This window comes from Mesoplodon mirus (genome assembly GCF_964341445.2).
Source record: "Mesoplodon mirus genome assembly, chromosome: 14".
In the NCBI taxonomy this organism is placed as follows: domain Eukaryota; kingdom Metazoa; phylum Chordata; class Mammalia; order Artiodactyla; family Ziphiidae; genus Mesoplodon; species Mesoplodon mirus.
Window position 1 is genome coordinate 20,227,721 of NC_138990.1, and position 15,313 is coordinate 20,243,033.

The 15,313-nt window shown below is 41.1% G+C and overlaps 1 protein-coding gene across 1 annotated transcript in view; it reads left to right on the forward strand.

Annotated features, from left to right (window-relative positions):
• The window catches only part of SLC9A4 (solute carrier family 9 member A4), a gene marked incomplete at both ends in the record, with an annotated part of 51,410 nt that extends 36,541 nt beyond the window's left edge, over positions 1-14,869 (forward strand). Inside the window, 4 exons of the mRNA XM_082642681.1 lie at positions 4,828-4,924; positions 7,918-8,049; positions 8,806-8,893; positions 14,514-14,869. Coding sequence (XP_082498807.1) covers positions 4,828-4,924; positions 7,918-8,049; positions 8,806-8,893; positions 14,514-14,869 — 673 coding nt within the window. The remainder of the gene's footprint in view (positions 1-4,827; positions 4,925-7,917; positions 8,050-8,805; positions 8,894-14,513) is intronic.
• Between the last annotated feature and the right edge of the window lie 444 nt (positions 14,870-15,313).

The following is a 15,313-nucleotide window of genomic DNA, read 5'->3' on the forward strand; positions in this document are numbered from 1 at the left end:
GGGATATTTAAAGAGAAGGCCGTGTTTTGTAATTGTGTCTCAGGCAAAGATCTGTGTGCAGTTGGGAGAATGCCGCATCTGTGTGAGACCAGCTGTGAACAGGAGCAAGGAGGGAACTGGCTACCGGTGGAACAGAGGGTGGGGTAAGACTGGTACATACCCCATCATCACAAGATGATGCCCTTTGAAGGCTGGTGCTTCAGTTGGAGCATCTGGAAACCAATTGTCCCAAGAGCTGGTTAGACATTTTTTAAAGCTGCTTTAAGTCTCTGACATTTAACGAGAACTCCTTGAATGTCATAAGAATTAATTCACTCCCTCCCCAAAGATGCCCAATTTTCTCCCAAGAAATTGTTTACGAATTGGGGAAGTTAGTCACAACGTATATTTAGCATAAAGAACTCCAGCCCCTCCATCCTGACTTCTTCAGAAGATAATGAGTTTCAATTATCTCCCCACATCCTCACCTTTGAAAAGCAAGTTGAGAGAAGAGCTAAGAATAGATAGCAATGAAATTGTCATTAACACCTGAGTGTTATTTCTCATCCCTTACTTGCTAATGAACCAGAAACACCATCACCTTTCTTTACATGGGGAAAATTTCCAGCCAGGGAAAAATCTAAAGGGGCATCCCTGAGGGCATCTTTGTATAAACAGAAAGCTTTCTGCCTTATTTCTCAGTGAGACTGTGGCTTTAAGGAAATTTCTAGTCCTAAAATGGGAATGTGCTAACAAATATTTATTGGCAACACCGTGCTGAGCCATATGAGAGCCTGAGGCAGAAAAAATAATCGGGGATACTGATCTCGTCTTTATTTAAAATGTTCATATATCACTCATCATGGATACTTTTGCATTCTTCTATTTTCTACAATATTGCCTTCAAATCCTACTTCACTTGATTCCTGAACTTTGGGGCATCCCCTTAGCGAAAGGGAGTACCGGGGCACCTGTTATGTGCCACGGCCTGTGGAAGCAGATGGTCCCTGCCCTCAGGGAGCTCACCTCTGGAGCAGGGTCCCGATGGTAATAAAATAGGGCACACAAACTTACGATCATAAAGCCCAGGGAGCTGTGAGAGGGTGAGAGGGAACCTCATCTGGTCCCCAGGCATTTGACCTGCTCACTGAAGGATGGATGAGAATTAACTCAACGCTCAGCAGGAGGGCTGGACCTGGACGGGTACAGGCAGTTTAGACCATGAGGAACTTCCTCGACCTTCTGCTCACTAGTGATGTAAGCGCTTGGTCTAGGAATGTAGGGGCACTTATCTCAAATGAGAATCAATCTCTCATGTGCTAAAATATATTTTGAATCTCTGTACATTACGTTGCACTGGTCATAAGCAGGTTTCCCAGTTCCTAACCTCAAGGCAATTTTTAAGCCAGTTTCATTTAGAGGATGCCCTTGTGTTGAGTCAATTATTTTTCAGACATTGACTCAAGATTAGTAAGAGAGCCTTCTAGGTTGGAGACATTTTTTCCCCTATAGCCCAAACCGGTTAGTTAACCAAGGTGGGAGAGGAGATTTTTTAAACCGATATTTACTACAAGTTTAGTATTTAAATTGCATTCATTTGATCTCATCAGAAATCTGTAGGACGTCAAGCAAAAAGGAATTCCTCTCCTAAGATCAAAGCAGTAATTTCTTAAAAAACAAACCTTCATACAATAATAGGAAAAAGAAGTGTGTATTCAGCTCGCTTTTTGTGACTCCGTATGAGAGGATAACAACAAAACACACATATATTTTTTTTCTTTAGAAGTTTAAGCAATTGTTCTACAAGAGGTTTAGATTTCCAAACTCTGTGACCTTCAAGAGAACACTACCCCTAGAAGCTGTCTATGGCACACTGCAGACAATGCTGATTCTAGGGAATTCCTTTACTTTTACGTACATTATTTTATTTGACTCTCAAAACAACCCTATGGAATAAATAGGCTATGTACTTGGATTATTATTCTAACTCTGAGGCACCTTGCTTTACCCATGAGTAGGAAATTCTTAGAAACATCAGTGGGTAGAGGCTCAAGCTGATTAAAAACTATTTGGTTACTATTAAAGAGAAGAGATATTAAAATATTTATAATAAAGATGTTAAAAAAGAAGAAAATGAAAGATAAAAAATGTTTATAGTAAATGCATAGGCATAACACACTACAGCTGTGTGACTTCAGGATATTGTCTTTAGACACTCCCAGATAGTTATAATGTCATTTATTAAAAAGCACAAATTAATTTATTGCAGTTGAAGAATTTTTCAATTGATCACATATTGACAGGTATAAGTTCACCGTCATGCATTCTGACACCAAAGACACTAGTATGAAGATTCTGATGCCATGTTCACTTCCATGATGGAACGTTGCCTTGTAGGGAGCAGGGCCCACAGCTCTGCATTCTTCACTCGTTCTCAGTGTTGGTCACCTTGGTGACCTTTCTAAGAAGACACAAGGCAACCACATACACAGAAGAGCTGTTAGTACCATTGTTTACTTAGTGGGCACATCCTTCAGTCAACATACATTTCCCTGGATTTCACGTATAAAACTACTAAAAGAGGATGGATTCTTCCAAATAAATCAGGATATATTTGATCTTTGGGGACTTCATCTTATGGCATGAAGATAACATCTACTAGATTTCATATCTCTGTTGCTGTGTTTAGAATTGAAACCTCTTTTTACAGCATTATAGCATCTGATTTTTTTAAAAAGTTAAGGGAAATGTGAGCTTTTTATTCAAATACATTTAGATTCAGATTTCCCAGTTTGATTTCAATGGCCATGAAATTACCAGTGGTCTTTTATTTAAGGTAATAGAGGCTTCTTTTATATCTTGTTCCAGTGACGAGAATTTCACTTTATAATTTTACTTTTTTGCCCTAGAGATTACTAACATTCCGTTTTTCTGAGGGTTGTATCTTTCCTGTGCTCATGATATGATCATTTCAGGAGTGATTTTGCTAACGAAGTAGCAGGTATGAAAGTCCATGCATCAGTAATTGCCCGAATCAATAATTCATCCTTCTGATTCTATAGCTGCAGCTTCTCAGTGTGAATAAATACGAGGCAATGCTGCCGGGAACCCTGTACTGCACATCCAGCCAGCAGCCTAAATGGGCTCGAACTAAGTCTGGGCCTTCCCAGAGTGGTTAATTATAAACTGGGGAGAATGCCAAGTTAGATTTCCTATCTCAGGTTTAACTTTACCATGTCCTTTACCCATAGTTTTTTCCTATTTGGTCATTTTATTATGAACACACAAAGTGAAACTATTTGGTTAGCTGTTGTTTCTGTTTAGCAATAGATTCCTTCCACTGTAATAAAGGAATGTGTTCAGATTGTGGGAATGCGTGGGTGTATCTAAATCAGAATAAATTTTATTTGAAGGACATTTAAACAGTTAGGTTGAAATGCCCTGATAATAATGTTTAAATCACCGAGGGTGGTAACTGAATATCAATAGTGTTGACGTTGGCAGCTCCGCGATATGGAAACTGATTTCAGTGATTTTGTAGGAAGGGCATTAGTCAGTGGACAGATCGCATTGCTAAGTAAATGCTGGCGTCCTGTGATATCCAGCATCCAAGCCCTTAAAAATCTTTTACCCATTGTGCCTTACTTACAAAAATATCCTTGCTATTTATGGCGATATCGCTGCTAATGTTTGGGGAAAGGGACTTAAAAAGTGGCCTGTCTTGAAACCAATAACTTCTTGTCTCTATGGTCAATTATCCTAAGACCTGTGCAAGCAGGTAACAGCACATCAGCACATGGGTGCATTTCAAAAAGCTGCAGCCAGAAAAGAGAAAACATCACAGCTCTGTAAGGGTTTATACCAATATGTCAACGGAGGTAATAGTACTGAAAGATGGGTTTAGTTTTCTCTAGTTCTCCTTTTTTTGTCGTTTCTATGTTCTACAATGAGTGTATATTATTCATACAATAAGTTTTTAGAAATTACCACCACTAGACCGAAGTGATTGAAATCAAATATGTGTGTCACATGAGAATTCTGCACATAGCGATGTCATGACTGAAATCCTCAGAGGACAATTGTTCATTGACTGCTAACCTGGCCATGACTTGGCTTTTGAGCCCTTTTTTGGTGAGGGAGGGAGGGGTGCTCATGGTGAAGAAGGCAGAAAGAAGTCAACTGCTTCTAGAATCTCAGAGGGTCCAGTGTCTCTGAGCTGGCCTGATTTTCATGGTGGCAATGGTCTAATTCTCCTCGTAAAATATGATTTTAGTTTCTTACCATTATTCTTTAACCAGAGATAAAGTCCCTAAAGGGACAATTCCAAGATAAATGTACTTATAAAGGTACTCGTAAAAATTTAGTACTGCATAGATTAGTGCTATTCAAAATGTGGTTACTACATGGTGTTGTCCATGAGCCTTGAAGGAATAATCTTATTTCTGTTGACTCTAACAGTGAAACATTTGGTTTGCCCTTTGTGGTATCCTTTCCAAAAATGTATTTCCTAATCATTGATTTTTATTTTTTTTTACAAATGTGTCTGTTCATAATAGATACGGAGGAAAAAAGTAACTGGTTTGCCACAACTTTAAACTCCTTTTTAAAAATGGGTTAGAGAAATTCCCATATACAAGCTATAGGCAAAGAAGCCACATGTTCAAAATGTAAGTCAAGACACACGTGCTGACATTTCATATGAATTTACTAAAACAATATGAAAAGTTATGTTAAAAACATAACCTTTATGTTTATCAATTAGAACTCCTGAAAGTAAATTCATGCTTTTGTGGTCCCCTTGCCAAGATGGAAGAATAATGCTTGGCTTCCCTCCAATGATGTTTCCAGGGCCCAGAGGATACAAGAAACCAAAAGACTCTCCCCTGAAGATGTGGAGTCCATGAGGGACATTCTGACACGCAACATGTACCAAGTTCGACAAAGGGTGTGTATAAGACGTGTCCCTGTTGCCTGTCCTCGGATCCAGTCCTCCAGGAATTATTTCTTGTTCATGTTATTCTCTCCAAAGCAGTCTTCTTGATGAACAGTTTCTCTCTGCTTAGTTTGGAGAACAGAAAGTTAATTGTTATGTTTCTGCAGCAAAAGTGGCACCCGTGGTATAAAGAGAAATGCAAATCCAGTTGCTGGCCCTAGGGGTCAGGCTGCCCTAGCCCTGCAGCCCCAGAGTTTTCCAGAGCCAGCAGGGCTCCCTCCCCCTCCGGAGTCAGAAAAGCGGTGACACTCATCCACCACGGAAGAAAGATGGCCCCAGGATGCCTGTGATGGTGGAGTTGTCTCAGCGTGGTTGACTGTAATAGAGCTTAGAAAACTGAGATGGTTTAGATTAGAATATCGAAACCACAGTGCTGAAAGCCCAAGGTAAAAAAAGGAGACATTTCAGGGACTTCCCTCGCGGTCCAGTGGTTAAGATTCCAAGCTTCCACTGCAGGGGTCATGGGTTCGATCCCTGGTCCAGGAACTAAGGTCCCACATGCCACTAGGCCAAAAAAAAAATATATATATATGTATATGTATATATCCACAAAAAGGAGACATGTCAGGCATAGTATTTTTCAATTTGGGAAAAGGGTATGGAGGCTATACTAGCACTTGGGACCTGGCCCAAAGTTCACAGCAAGAACATTTCAGGGACAGTATGTGAGTCCTCCTGAAACTTTGATTTAATCAAATGGTATTTTCATTTGTGTCCTCTAATTAGGAGTTATTTAAGCTTGAGGATTCAATGGAACATCCCAATTGTTGAGTAGGGTTATAAGTGAGTTAACAGTGAGGGCCTTGGTTTTTGTGACCATGTCATGGGACTCCAAAAACCCATCTAGTCAAAGTTCCTCCTTCTCAAGTAGAAGATGCTGAGGTTAGAGGAGTTGTTTTTCTGACTCGTTTAAGATCTCAAAATGAATTTGAGTTAAGAACCCAGGTCTGCCAACTACCCACCTACAGCTCTTTCCATGACTTCAGAATTACATGATCCAGGGCAAGGGAATGTTTTCTGGCTGCTGTTTCGAGAAGGTCAGTGATGAAGGGGACTGTGTCAGCAAAAGGGCCCTGCACCTGCTGGAGGAACACAGGCCACAGCAGCACTCACAACGCACTTCGAGTACATTCGGCAGCTTTCAAATCGTTCCAGGTGAAACTGTTTCAGCAAGACTATCACATTCTGCCTTAGATAAGTAGTTAAGAACTTCCTGGTTTGAAGAATGCCGGCCAGCTTAGTGAGGGCTGGAGTACAGAGGGTGCCTGGTACTCAGACTTGCCCCATGGTGGTGGAGGTTGAGTTTAGGGAAAGTCCAGAAATAGAGAGAGAGATTCTGGAAATCCAAGCCACCCAAAAATGAGGCTAGCTGTCCATTCTCTCTTTTCTATCAGGTTCCTAAATAATCACCTTTCTTCTTCTTTTATCAGTGCCTACTCAGTCTGACCTCCAGGTTTCTCCCTTCTAAGCTGTGCAGGATCCCCTTTCCTTGTTGATCAAGTAGAGCCAATGGGTGATGGAAAGTCCCACGGGGAGAACATACATAGTAAACAGAGGAGGACTCCACCCCTGAGATGGCTTTTGCTTCCTCTTTTATTACTTGGGAGAATGAGACTCACCAGTCCTACCCTTTCTGTCTTTCCTTTCTCATCCTAACCTTTTAAAAAAAATTTTATAATATACTTTATTTAAACCACTATATCAAAAATATTATTTCAACACATCATAAATTTTAAAAATTACCAATGAGATATTTTATACTCTTTTCTTTTAAATTAAGGTCTTCAAAATCAGTGTATAGCTTATTCTTACAGCACATTACGATTCGGATTAGCCACGTCTTTTTTCCTTAAAGCCTCCTTTATTTTTCTTATTTTTAAAAAAATTTTGTTTTATATTGGAGTATAGTTGATTAACAATGTTGTTGATTGACAAAGGTGTACAGCAAAGTGATTCAGTTATACATATACAGTGTGTCTATTCTTTCTCGAACTCTCTTCCCACTTAGGTTATTACAGAGTATTGAGCAGAGTTCCCTGTGCTACACAGTAGGTCCTTGTTGGTTATCATCCTGTCTTTACGTAGTTCATATGACTCCTCTCCTCTGCCATGGTCCTCTTGCTCTCTTGAAGGAAAAACCAAAGATGCAATCCAGGACAACTGTCTGTCTGCTTTGTTGCTAGTGGGAAGTCTAGAGTTTTGAGGCTTGTCACAAAAGGTGACATCTGTAGTCCTCTAGCTTGGGTGAAAGAGATTCCTGTTAAGCACTTTGTAAACATCTGAGGACCATGCTGGTCTGTGGTTCAAGACAAATTTTCACTGGCCTCGGTGAGGATAAGGAAGACATTTTTCATAAAACTAAACTGATTCAATTTGAAAAACTGTTCTGTATCTAAGATCATGCCCGTCCTTCTACTTTGGTTAAAAGACTTTTTCCTTTTTGAACTGATGGTGGTGATACTAATGGGCTGATTTTTTGCACGTATCTTTGATTGGCAACATTTTAAAATAGCAACCTTCTAGAAATTGCCAAAGTCATTTGTAAATTCCCCTGATCCCCAAACACTCAGTAACCGCTGGCCTAGCATAACAAACATGACCTGGGAAAGAGAGTGTGTGTTGGCTGGGGGGGCACCGAAGTCTGTGGGTACCTCGGGGGTGATCACTGTGGGAGGGTCACAGGGGGACAGCACAGATGGGGGGCACTACCCTGTGAGCCAGAGGCAAGGCTCCCACCGCAGCTTGGTCCTGATGGGCTAGCCCCGAGCACAGACCTTTCCTCCGGGGCCACAGCTTGCGCCTGTGTAATTGAGGCAAATGCTCAGAGGACCTGAGCACCACCTTCTCGCTCTACTAGTCTTTGTTCTTGGTTTTTCCATGGTCTCCTGAGGCTGGAAGTTGTGTTGAGATGTCTGTACATGTTTGACATCCCCTTCATTCTACAGACCCTGTCCTACAACAAATACAACCTCAAACCCCAAACGAGTGAGAAGCAGGCGAAAGAAATTCTGATCCGCCGCCAGAACACCTTCAGGGAGAGCACGAGGAAAGGTCACAGCCTGCCCTGGGGAAAGCCGGTAAGGCGGGGACACTGACTCACCTGAGCTGGGCGGGTCCGGAGCAGGGCCTTGTCTGGTGACTACCTCAGTATTTAAACAAACAAACAAAACCACTACCTCGTTGCCAGAAAAAGACAAAACTAAGGGGGTACAGGACACCAGACACCCCCTTCTCTGGGCCTGGGCCCTTTGGAGCCCAAGGCATCGGTCCACGGGGTATGTGGCAGCAAACTGCCCTCCAGGATGGGTCACTGACTGGAACACACTCCCTGGGCTGTGAGGCTAGACTAGCTCCCATGGTGGCCAGGGACTGGACATTCCAGGGGACCTTCCGTGGATGGGGACCCTGGCTCTAGGAAGCTTACTTCTCCCCCAGGGAGATACAGGGAGGAATTTGTTCTCCCCACGTCTCTTGGGCCCTATCTTCATGGCAACCACTGTGCATCTGAACTACGCCATCTGAGGCCATATCCAAGCAATCTTACTGGGACTCTGAATGGAGATTGGGTCGGGAGTAGCCCCTAATCTCTACCCTAATGTCAGTGGGGCTGCAGGAGAAACTTTGAGAGGTTTATTATGGTCTATTTTATCATGAGAGGGAAAAGACATATATTGAAGGTGGAGACATTTTGTTTTCCTTAAACTGAAGTAACTGAAAGGCAGTGATCCAAACACGATGCTCCAGGGTGGGTCTGTATCTCTCCCTTTGTTTGTCGTGTGAAGCTGTCAGTTGCGTGGCTAACTCTGCTTTTTATTTCTCTTTGTTACCCACAGGCTGGTACCAAAAACATCCGCTACCTCTCCTTTCCTTATAGCCATCTTCAGCCAGCAGGCAGAGATGTGAGGGTGGCTGAATTCACAGGTAACCTGCATTCCTGGCTGCTTCTCTTTTCTGGAAAAGTTCAGATGGTAAACAGGTTCAGGCTTGTGGGCCAAAAGGCAAAATCAAGAATATTATGTAAGTACATATATGACAAGAAAAAGAGAACACAAGTATTTTATTAGTTGAATTCAGAACTATAGTGATGAACACTGAAATTTGAAATTCATATAATTTTTACTTAACAGGAAATATTCTTAAAAAAATTTTTTTTCAACCAGTTAAAAGTGTAACAACCATTCTTAGCTCAGGGGCCATACCAAAAGATGCATCAGAGAGATACACCTGGGGGCCATCAATTGCTGACCCCTGTCTTAGGGAAACATAAAATGGGCACTTCTTTGAAGTGGTGGGATTCTCTTGTGTTTTATAAATTAGCAGAATTCTCCAAAGTTGGCTAAATTTTACTAAAATAACTTCACCAAATTTACTGATTGGATGTTTCCCATTTAATACCTATTACTTAAATAGAATTCTTAGAGTTATTGAAACTGGTTATTGTGCTCATAAAAGCTATTATTTTTTAAACGTGTATATAAAATGATTTTCTATTAGCATAAAGTGGCATATAACATATATGATATGCCATGTTCTCTAGTTTAATATTCCTAAATTTTTAAGACTTGGAATCACATTGGAAATTTGAATAAACTAAACACATAGGATTTGAGAATTAAATCTTTGAAGAGGGAATATAATTATTCCTTACAATGAAACTTTATTTTTTTCTGATATAAAAACATGCTTGATATAAAATCAAAGTCAGCCAGTGGAGAAACGCATAAAAAAAAAATTTTAAAGCACTCGAAACTCCAACACCCACGATAATCACTATAGAACATTTTGGTAAGCATCCTTCTATAATTCTATCTATATCATCCTGATCTCTACCCTACCTGGACCTGAGACAAACAAACAAACAAAAAAATCACAAACACACAGCAAGGTATTATACATAAACTCATAATACAGTCATTGTTTTTCAATATTTATAAATTGTCTAGTTCACTCAACCATATGTTGTGGACATATTTTAGTATCAATAGATATGAACCTAGTAATCATTTCATGACTTAATAATAGTCAATTATATGAAAGCCCCCTAGCTTATTTAGCAAAATCCTTATTAACAAATATTTAAGATGCTTCCAATATTTAATGAATATAAGAAAAGATATCTAATAATTTCTTTGGATTACTTGTGATTTATTTTTGCTCAAATAACCAATGACTCCCTTAGTATATTTTCCTGGAAGCAAAATTTTTAGATCAAAAATTACGTATATTTAAATTTACCTTCAAATCAACGGTTGTGAGAAAGGTAATTTCTGAATGTCATCAGCATCACTGGACTATTTTGAGTTAACGTTTGAGTAGTCTACTATATGACAGGATAAAATCTATATGCCACAGTTAATTTTCATCCGAGTCTTTTTGATTTTCAGTGAGGTTGAACATCTTTTCATATTTTTAGAGGCAACCATATTTCTTTCAAGGAAGTTTTTGTTTCTGCTGTTGCCCATTTTTTCTGCTTTTTTTTTCTTAAAACGAATTTGAAGAACACTGTATAATATGAATATCACCCATTGTTTCATATTTGCTGCCAGTAATTTTTCCTAAAGTTTCACATTTATCATTTAGTTTTTAGATATACTTGTCTTCAAATTTTGTATTCTGATTCATCAGATCTGCTCAATCTTCCACAGAAAAATTAGAAAAATGATTCACCTAGTAATTTAAAATCTAGAACTTTCATAGTTTAATTTTTTCAATTTCAAGCCAAATGGCTAATAGTTATTTTGATAATAAATATAAAGATATTTATCTTTGTGTAGGTTAAGACAGAGACACATTTCAAATTGTTTTCAAATGGCCATGCTCCTGCGCCAGCACCTTCTTTTCCAATTTCGTTGTACTAGTCATTTACCCCTAAACTAGAGAGTTTGGACACTTAATTCTGTTTCATCGATCTAGTCATCTATTCCTAGGTCACACTCTTGTAAGTAATATTATTTTATGTTAAAAAGAGCTATAACAGAAACAAAAGCAAACAAACAAAGCAAAAGAACACCAAGTATAGGGTGTATAATAGATTTACTTTTAAAACTCTTCCTGGTACAAGCAGCTGGTGCTATTTATGTTGCTTGAGTGATAGAAAACACGAAAGCCTCACAGTCACTTCTTGAGATGAATGTCAATATCACAAGCTACGGTAGCAAAAAATAACCACACAGCAGCCTTCGCTGAACACTAATGTACAAACACGTTATAAATAAAATACAGCAGAATAGTAAAAGAATACTACACCTTACAAAGTAGGACTTATCCCAGAGGTGGGGTTGTTTAACATTTGGAAATGCATTTACATTATTCACCAGATTAATAGGTCAAAGCATCCTTTCAATAGATGCCCTAAAGCACATCTCACTCATGCTTTCAATAAAAATCATAAAACCCTAGGAAAACATATATAGGACTTATATGAAGACAATATAAAACTCTCCTTTTCCATGCTTCATTTCCTCTCTGTAAAGAGGAGAATGTTGGTACCTCCCACATACAAAAGAGTTGCCCTGAGTGAAGCCATTTGGTGCAGGTAAGACTCTTAGAACAGTGCCCGCAACCAAGTAAGTGGGCAAGAAATATTAGCCATTATTAATTTTATTACTAGTGAGGGGTATCGAAGAAGACTTGACTTGGGTAGATAGGGGTGTTCTTGAAAAGAAGACGGTACTTTAGAAATGTCAGTTCTACATGAGTTAATCTAGACGTGGAATGGAATCTTAGTCCCAATGAATTTTTTTTTCTTTCAAATGTGCTCAACTGGTTGTAAATTTCATTAGGTGAGGAAAAAGAGTGGGTAACCTAGAAATCTGTGAAGGAAAAGTAATGAAGTGGGACTTATTTTATCAGTTATTCTTAAGTTTTAAAGAAGTATAATAATAATCAGGATTAGACTGAGATAGTCCTCCATGGGTATCTGGGCACAATTATTTGCATCCACCTTCTCTCCAAATCTGAGGCCTTTACGCACCAGGACACGGTCAGGGAATGGCTGGAGGGGCCCTAGGGGAGGACATAGAGGGAGGTGTAGCATCCGTCAGGCGGCCCCCTGATGTCTCCCGCAACTAACCAGGCTGTGACGTGCAGAGCACCGTGCCTCTTCGCTCTCCCCTCGTCCTCCTGTGTTAGGACACCCCTTCTCTAGACTTTTGGGTGTTCCCTGCTGGATTGTAGGCTCCACACACTCTTCCAAGCTCCTTTGCCTTTGGGGCCCCCTTGGTGTTGTAAGTAGAGAGGTCCTGCCTGGACAACCCTCCTAGAACCCAGGAGCACTGGGGAAGGTGAGCAACATCTGTGGGTGGAGTGTGGTGATGGTTTCCCTACTATGTGAATGTATCTAATGCCACAGAACTGTACACTTCAAAATCATTAAATGGGAAATGTTATGTTTAGTGTATTTTACCACAGTTAAAATGAAACAAAACAAGACCATGGGGAGGGCAAGGTCTGGGTCTCTAAACAGCCTTTGTGTATCAGGTGTGGGTTAGGCTCAGCCCTGCCCTGAGCAGAAACCCTTTCCCTGTCTCTCCTTCACCCACCCCCCGGTGCCCGTGTCCAGAGGTTAAAGCTCTCAGCCAGGTGGAAGGTAGAGGAACGGACACTCAGATTTTGCTGCAAAGGTTTCCATTGATCTCTCCCTGGAACTGCGCTGCCTGGCGCCAACCTGGAGGAGGACTGTGCAAATAGGAGAGTCCCCACCCTTCCTCCTTCCGCCTTCCACTTTCCAAGCAACTCCTTCCTCCCATTTTGGACGGATCTAATGACTTAAGTTGATTGGAAGCTTGCAAGTCACCTGCCCAAGCCTCTCCCTTGTTCTAGGACGCCACTTTTCAGTAATCAGAAGGTGGTCAGGAGATGCAGCTAGAATGTGTCCTCTGAGGGGGGCCATAGCTCAGAAGGATGGTTGGAAACCAGGAGGGCGGCTGAGGGGAGACAGAGGAAGGAACAGCCGTGGGGGAACAGCCTTGGGGGAAGGAACAGCCTTGGGGGCAGAAGGACCAGCTGTTGTTTTCTTAGTTAGTGTTCCAAGCGCCAAAGCATCAAGAGGAACTCTGGTTCCAGACCAGATCGTAAAGCACAAATTAAAGGGAAGCCCTGAAAAAATGGGCAAATATTTTAACTCACTTTTTTTTTTAATTCAAAGCGGCTGATTCCCCTCCTCCCACCTCCCACCCCCTCCTGAACTTCCAGACAACCTTCTCAGGATAATTTGGTCACATTTTGGAAAAATAGTATTGAACAGGATATTTTAAGTTTTTCTGATGTCCCACATTCCGAACACATTTTGTCAAGTATAAACCTGTGTACATATTAGTTCTAGCTGTGAAGTTTTTGTTTTGTTTTTTAGAAGGAAGTAGAGAGTGGGAGAAAGAACCCTATTTCAGATTTAAATATAGATGTCTTAAAATACCTACATTTTCAGGAGAATATTTAAAGGGAAAATAAATGTATAAGGTGAGAACTTGAAGAAATGAGAAGAAATGAGATTTCTAGAAAAATAGTCCCTTGAAGGCATGTGCACAGTGAAGGAGGGAAAGACAATGTCCCAGACATGGTTTAGGTATTTGGAGGGGACATGACATAAGTACCCAATGGCTGCCCTGCATTCTTGATGGAGCTGTCCTGACCCACACACAGCTTTTATAAAGGAGACAGGGACAGCCTGGGGAGGAGCAGATGCCAGCTTCTCAGACAGGCTCTGCTCAAACTGCAGCCCCATCCTCACTGTGTGATACTGAAAGTCACTTAACCTCTTAAAAACCTCGGCCTCCTCACCTGTGAAATGAGGCTGACAATTTTCCTCCTCTCATAGTGCTCTTGTGAGGATTAAATGGCATAAGATGTAAAGAGATCAGCACCGTGACAGCTCAGAGTAAGTTCTCAGTAAGTGGACGTTCCCATCCTTCTCATTGTCGTCATGGGCCAGACGCACCCTGTCCACTCCTCACCTCCTCTGAAAGGAAGGCATCACGGCTCTTTTGCTACTCATGACTCTGCTGTGATCCTCTCCCATCCCTGTTTCTTTAAGATTAGCTATTTCAAGGTCAAAAGGATGAAACTCAGATATAATGATTTCTGGTAGCCACTGATTAAAAAACAGACCTAGAGTTAAAAAATGAAAAAAAAAACCAAAAAACACAAACAAACCTAGATAAAATCCACCCTTTTCATATCCTAGTACCTTGGAACCTTCCGTTTAGCATTGGTCTTTGACAACACAAAGCATCTTTTTGTGCTTTATGACTAATGGATCTGATTTTGTGAGAAACACTCCTTCACTTCCCTGGGAGAGACTAGCCAGACGTGCAGGTTTCCATGCATTTCTGTTTATTTCTCACACCGGGTCTATAGCTTCTACTCCACCCCACCTTGGGGTAGCAACCTCGAAAAGGGAAAACCATGCGGATGAGAAAGGTGAGTGTAGGAGCTGGAACAGCAGGAGGACTCTGCTTCCCTCTGAGTTCTCTCACCTGGATATGAAGTCTCCAGTCTCTGATCTTAAGTCGTCTTCTTTCCTCCTTCGATCATCCTTTCCCAGATCACGACGGCAGTGACGCAGAAGTCCCCTCCATCATGTTCAACACACACTCTCCAATGGGGTCACTTCAGGAAGGACGACGGACACAAGAAATAATCCCGATGAAGAGCTTACACAGAGGAGGGAAGCCACCCCACTTGGGGTATCAAAGAAATAGGACCCAAGAAGAACAACTGGGCAGGGGCCAAAGGGTGGTTTTGAGGCCCAAACCGCTCTTCCACGCAGTAGATGAGGAGTTCGAATCTGAGGAGGAGAGTGAGGAAGAGGCCTCAGCCATTTGGTCCCGATGGTCAGCGGAGCACAGACCCGGCAGGGACCTCCACAGATCCCATAGCCCTTTGCTCCAAAGAAAGTAATGTCATGGTCCACAGGATTGTGTTGGGTTTTTCCAGAGTCCATGTTCCAATGATTGTGAAAGAAGGATGTTCAGAGTGCTGAAGCGAGCAACTGAGTTTTGTTCTTGTTTATTTTTATTTTTTTGATGTGGACCATTTTTAAAGTCTTTATTGAATTTGTTACAATATTGCTTTTTTTTTTTTTATAGTTTGGTTTTTTGGCCACATGTGGGATCTTAACTCCCCGACCAGGGATCAAACCCGCACCCCCTGCATTGGAAGGCAAAGTCTTAACCACTGGACCACCAGGAAAGTCCCTTGAGTTTTGTGTTTGTTTCTGGTTTTTGGAACCTATTGTGACTCTCTAAGAGGCAAGGAGATTTTTCAGAGGACTGGGAGCAGACTCGCAGGCTCTTCCACATTCTTAGCTGTGCTTAGGTGTGCTTTGTAGACGAATTCCCTGTG